Source organism: Heteronotia binoei, chromosome 13 (assembly GCF_032191835.1).
Source record: "Heteronotia binoei isolate CCM8104 ecotype False Entrance Well chromosome 13, APGP_CSIRO_Hbin_v1, whole genome shotgun sequence".
Classification (NCBI taxonomy): domain Eukaryota; kingdom Metazoa; phylum Chordata; class Lepidosauria; order Squamata; family Gekkonidae; genus Heteronotia; species Heteronotia binoei.
In genome coordinates, this window is record NC_083235.1 from 62,885,613 (window position 1) to 62,892,040 (window position 6,428).

At 40.9% G+C, this 6,428-nt stretch overlaps 1 protein-coding gene across 1 annotated transcript in view; it reads right to left on the reverse strand.

Moving 5' to 3' along the window:
• Positions 1-1,272, reverse strand: part of CCDC57 (coiled-coil domain containing 57) — an 87,342-nt gene extending 86,070 nt beyond the window's left edge. The window contains exon 1 of the mRNA XM_060253057.1: positions 1,197-1,272. Coding sequence (XP_060109040.1) covers positions 1,197-1,209 — 13 coding nt within the window. The 5' untranslated portion in view covers positions 1,210-1,272. The remainder of the gene's footprint in view (positions 1-1,196) is intronic.
• Between the last annotated feature and the right edge of the window lie 5,156 nt (positions 1,273-6,428).

Here is a 6,428-nt window from a genome sequence, read left to right on the forward strand (position 1 = left end):
ACACAAATCTGACATTAGGAATCACAGAACTGAGAAATCTGTGGGAGAACACTTTAACCTTCCAAAGCATTCAATGGGTGACCTCAAGGTAGCTGTTTTACTGCAAAGGAACTTCAAGAACAGAATGGAGAGAGAAACTGCTGAATTACAAATTATTATGAAACTTGGAACAAACACCTCTCCAGGACTGAACAGGGATATTGGTTTTTTATCTCATTACAGATGCTAAACCCACTCTCGGTGAGTATAGCTATACATCCACAGTATTCCAATGTATTTCTCTTTTAGAATTGTGTATCAGTATTATTATTTGCATTGACATACTCAAAATAAGGATATTGGCTGTATATCTTATTACATATGCTTTACCCGTTTTCGCTATATTTTATTGTATTCCATTTTCCTATGGCAAACCAGAATTATGTTTACATGTTAAAAAGAAAATTAGGTGGACAAGAACATCACTATCCAATATAATTCTCTTTTAGCTATATTGACACACTCAAACAGGAACATTCGTTGCTTATCCCATTACATATATTGAACCCATCTCCCATTGTCATTGACAGACAATCTCACATTCTGACATACTACTGTTTTGTTGCTTTCGCATGCTCATGCTACTCAGATCAAAGGTTTGCTCAGTTTGTTAATTTTACTGCATACTGCTGTTTTGTTGCTTTCGCATGCTCATGCTACTCAGATAAAAGGCTTGCCCAGTTTGTTAATTTTACTGTTCTGTCATTGTACCATTCTACATTCTAAACCAGGGCCTACCAGATAATTTTACTTCACTGTCATTAAATCTGTACCATGTTGCATTCTGGGCCACTGTCTACCAGCCATGTATGGCTCTGCTCAGCTATGTATGGCTTTGCTCACGGCGCTGGATTCCTTGTCTGATGAAGTGTGCTTAAGAGCACACGAAAGCTTACGTTCTAAATAAAAATTGGTGGGTCTTAAAGGTGCAACTTGACTCCTGCTTTGTTCAGCTGCTTCAGACCAACACGGCTGCCCACTTGGTTCTTTAACGGAGGGAGGGGTACAGTGGCTCCTGTAGCAGAGAAAAGAGCATCCTTCCTCTTTTGTACACAACTATCACACAACCGCAGCAGGCTATCTCTCTGAACCCTTAATGCATTTCTAATCAGTCATTATTCACCCCAAACCTTGCCTCCATAAAAAAAAACACTCACCAACTGCTATCATTGCAGAACCATTAACCAATGTTCCTGCCAGCTCCCCACCACTAACCACTTCCCATTTCTGCCTTACTAAGTAGACAAACATTCTTGACCTACATCAGCTCCATTGTAGCTCCATTGTAGCTCCATTAATTGTTCACATACTTGCATTCCTAAATAACCACTTTAGTTATTATCAATCAAGCTGCCATCTTCTCTATAAATGATATATGGACATGTACACCCTCGTATTTTAAATCTCCCCCTGTCCCCCACATTAACTGGTTCTGCCATATGTGTTGGTTTCATATATATTTTGGCAGCATGACTGATGTTAGCAGCATCTATGCTTGTTTTTTTGTATGACTGAAAATATTTTTGGAATCCCCGGGGGGGGGGGAGGAAGCCACATGGGGATGGCAATTTGAAGCTAAGAGATCATTGAAGGACAAACTGCTAACTACTCCATCCCTCCTCCCCCACGGCTTTTCCACTCTGAATAGCACCCTGCCAATTATTAAAGAAAAACAGACCCTAACATATATTCCTAACATGTGGAATTCACTGCCACAGGAGGTAGTGACGGCCACAAGTATAGCCACCTTCAAGAGGGGTTTAGATAAAAATATGGAGCAGAGGTCCATCAATGGCTATTAGCCACAGTGTGTGTGTATATATAAAATTTTTTGCCACTGTGTGACACAGAGTGTTGGACTGGATGGGCCGTTGGCCTGATCCAACATGGCTTCTCTTATGTTCTTATGTTCTTATAATCTTTAATGTACCTTCATACACAAGCCCTGTTCATATTTACTTTTAAAGGGGCCCTTCCAGAAATATGGCATAGGTATATGAATTTTTAGTATTCCATCATACCTATACCATATCATATCTGTGTTAATGGATGATTTGTGCATTTTTCCCCAGGGTGGAGGTTTTTTACATATATTATCCATGTATATTGCAGCTTTACACATCACACTGTAGGCATCTTGGAAGTGCGTGGGTGTTCATGATGAAGATTTGCAGAAGAATAAAGTACATGGCTCTCCTCATCAAACAGAAATCAAAAAGTGACAGCTGCCCCTCCCCCACAATTTCCTCATTAAAAAAGAAATCAAAAAGGGGACAACTGCCCCAGACCACACTTTCCTCATTAAACAGAATATATATACATACATTTATACATTCACAGTAAAAAATATATTTTAGAATCCTTGTACATTCAATGCCAAGAGCATTTTTTCCCTGTTCTTATGGTCTGTGATTTAAAATAGCTTTTCCATCAAATGTATGTATGGGCTAATTGTGAGAGAAAAGTATTTGACCTGCAAGGTCAATGCTCTAGGTCAAGGGGTTTTATGGCTGTGAAATGTATATCATACCTAGGGAGGTATTCACCCTGTGAGAGACGGCAAGAATTTTAGCAAATTATTTAATGCTGACACAGTTTAGACCCCCCCCCCTTTTTTGTTTTTGTTTTTTGCTGAGACTGAAATGTAAGAACAATCTTCTCAACTAGGATAGGCATTAGAGGACCACACTAGGATCCGGAACCATCAAGTTCAAATCCTGACTCTGCCACGCAAGATTGCTGGTGACTTTGAGCCTATCACGCTCTCTTGCCTTAGCCTACCTCACAAGGTTGCTGTTGCGAAGATAAAATGGAAAAGGAGAAAAACAATTGATAAGCTGCTTGGTATCATGATTAGGGAGGGAAACAGGATGTAAAAACTAAGCACTACACCACAATGGTTTCAATGAAATGTGGAGGCTGGACAGTTGTAAGAGACCGCAGAGGCTACTGTTACACGGCTAACCCTACTGACGTCCAAGCTCTGACAAAATTGGGCTAGTCGGTTATATTCAGGCTTCCCATGAAACATTTACATGCGGATAATTAGAGAAATAAGAGCCCCAGTGGTGCAGAGTGGTAAAGCCGCAGCACAGCGGTTCTAACCTCTGCTAACGACCTGAGTTTCACGGTTAAAACAATTTTATTTGGTAACAAATTATATGTCCTGCATCATTAATAACTTCTTTTAACTATCCCACATATTATTTTCTAGCCATCCCTCCCCCATTACTTGACCCCCGCCGGTGTTATTTACTTAAAATACTAATGTTTAAAGGTACCCTTAACTAATAAAAAATGAAAATTAACATTCTTCTTTTTTTTCTAAGACTTCATCATTATCAAAAATTGTTCAATGTCCTTTTATTTTCCACTCCATCTTAAAAACTTCTAAATCATAACCTCTTAAAATTCTTGTTAACTCGTTCATTTCACACAATGTCATAACTTTTACAATCCAACCCCATTTCTCTGGTATTTTTTCATGCTTCCACAACTACGCATATAATGTCCTAGCGGCTGAAAGCATGCACCAAATTATAGTTCTATTTTCTTTTGGAAATTTTTCCATTTGTAATCCCAACAGAAAAGTCTCTGCGACTTTCTTAAATTCATATCCCAAGATCCTAGAAATTTCTTGTTGAATCATCCGCCAATACTTTTTCGCTCTTTCACAAGTCCACCGCATACGGTAGAAAGAACCTTCATGTTTTTTACATTTCCAACATCTGTCCGGCATCTTATTATTCATCTTTTGCCAATTTTCTTAGGAGTCATATACCACCTGTACATCATCTTAAAACAATTTTCTTTAATACTCTGACACGTTGAGAGTTTCATAAAGTTCTTCCACAAATATCCCCAAGTTTCCATATATATTTCTTTATTTACATTAATTGCCCACTTAATCATTTGAGATGTCACTACTTCATTTTAAAAGTAACATATAGATTTTTGAAATTAATTTTTCATTGTCTCCAAGCAGAACTTTTCCCATTTCTGTTTGTTCTCATCTTATTCCTTCAGTTTTAACATCGCTTTCCACCAAACTTTTTATTTGTTGCGTTTGAAACCAATCATATTTATTATTCAACTCTTCGGCAGTTTTCAATTCTATTTTACAGCTTTGTATTTTTAGTTTATACGACACCCTTTTTCCCTCTCCCATCTCCGCCGTTATCCTTATTACTTCCGCAGGCACTGAGGATAGAGAAATGTTACGACCGTTCCTTTGTCATAGATTGCTATTTGATCATGTTTTGCGCGCTTCGGTTTTAATACAAAGGCACGCAAATCGGGGCCCTCGGCGGTAGTTTCTAAAGCATCCGCGCAATTCGATGTTTTGATTACGCGTGTCTTAGACGGTCGTTGTATATAATCGAATAAAATATAATACGCGATCGCGATGTATAACGTTAGACAACCTTGTTACTCTGACTTTTGACAACCCCGAGATAGGCCCCCTTCTGCGAATTCGGCTCAGCGGCCCGTCACCAATAGGGGAGTCGCCCATTGTTCAAACGCTCCAGCGGGTGCGGGGGGGTCGGCGCAGGATTCTCTTTAAATACGGGAAACCCGAGCGCCGTTCTGACGGCTCCATACCACCATGGAGAAATTTTCTAACATGGAGGGACCCCTAGGCATCAAGCCTCACAAACATTCAGGAAAAGGCAACGGTGATGAGATAGAAGCGGAGAACACCGCCCCCGAGAAGACCCCTCTAGAATCTGTACCCGAAAACATGGAAGAGGAGAGTTTGGAGAACCAGGAAGCAGAAACAGATGCACAGGTAAGTTGTGAGAAAAGAGGAAAGCTGGGAGGATTGCGATGGCGGGTCATGTAGCGTTATGCCCTTTCTTTTTTTTTTTTTTTTTTTTAAATTAGGCGGCGGAGGGATCAGAGACCAAAGTCGCTGATTTAGAGGATTTGATCATGTGTGGGATGCTAACCCTGGTGTTGCTCAAATCTTTAAGAAAGCGTGGTTCTAATCTCAAGAACTCAACACAGGTGGAGAATAATGAATCCCCTTTGAGGGAGAGTTCCACAAAGAAGGCTTGGGAAAAGTCAGAGCTCACTGAGAATGGCGTCTCTATCAAGGAGTCAGAACGTGGAGGGAAGGCACAAGAAAATATGGAGATTGTGGAGGAAACGGTCTATTTGAAAGCGCTCTATCCGAATGTAAGGCCTAAAAAACCCCCAAGGTGTATGGAATTGGGGGGTGGGGGGCACGCTCATGAGACCGGATACTAATTTTTGTTGTTGTTGTTGTTCTTCAAACTTTTAGGTAGAGAATGTGGCAGCGGTCAACTCAGGGAGGCCGGACGCCTGTCACTGCCCATACTGCGGGGGTCTAGCACACTTTCAAGATTCAGATGAGGAAGATTCCCTAGCAGATGCCGAGCACGATACCGCCGGTGATTCCGGAGCGGACATGGAGGATACCTCTGGAGATTCTGAAGCAGACACGAAGGATGAAGCTGTGGAAAAGGCGAGGGAACCCCCGGTTGATGAAGCGCAAACACCGGAGTCTCCAAAGGAGGTTGATTCCCTCATGGAGGAAGAAGAAGAGGTTGCAAAGCAGGAAAAACATACAGATTAGAATCGAGAATGTCCCAACCACATGTAGATGAGAAAACACACACGTCTGTTTGTATATAAGACCCGTATCCTGAAGCGGATAGTAAGAACTGTATTTTTTCAGTAGGGTGGGGGAAATAGCACGCTTGTTTTTGTTTTCTCACATTGATAAAGCGGATGTATCGTTGCTACACCTTCTGTACATACACACGTGTCTAATCCTTGTGAATCGCAACACGACAAAGATGTACGCCGTGTATTTCTTACCCTGCCCCCCCCCCTTGCAGGATTTCCCGGCAATCCCCCCTTCCCTCCTATTCGACACCAAAGTGGAAGACGCCTCATTCGCGGGGAACTGTAGACACGTGGGTCGGGATGCAGATTGTTGTTAATTAAAAAAGCTACGCTTTGTATATTCTCGCTTTAATAAAATGCTTTTCTATTAGATATGACGGTATGAAACACGTGGTGTGCTCGACTGAAATAAGCTTAGAATTCCCTCCATAAAAATCCAAACACACATCGTTACGTCGATTGCACCGCAAGGTCATCTAGCGTATTTTAGCATAACGTCTCAGTTCTCTAGAATGGAACTAACAAAACATACAAACTTAGGACCTGAACAATCTTTGTTTCCATTTGTTTGGTTTTTTGACGTTGCCAAGGTGGGTTGTGCTTCATTTAAACATTCAGGCCTAGACACCGATTTAAGCAACGTTATTAAAATTGTAAAAATATAGAGCGGACTCATCACGGGTACTTGTTCATAGTTTCATAGCGCTTGTTCATAGTTTCGAGTTCACGATGTACTT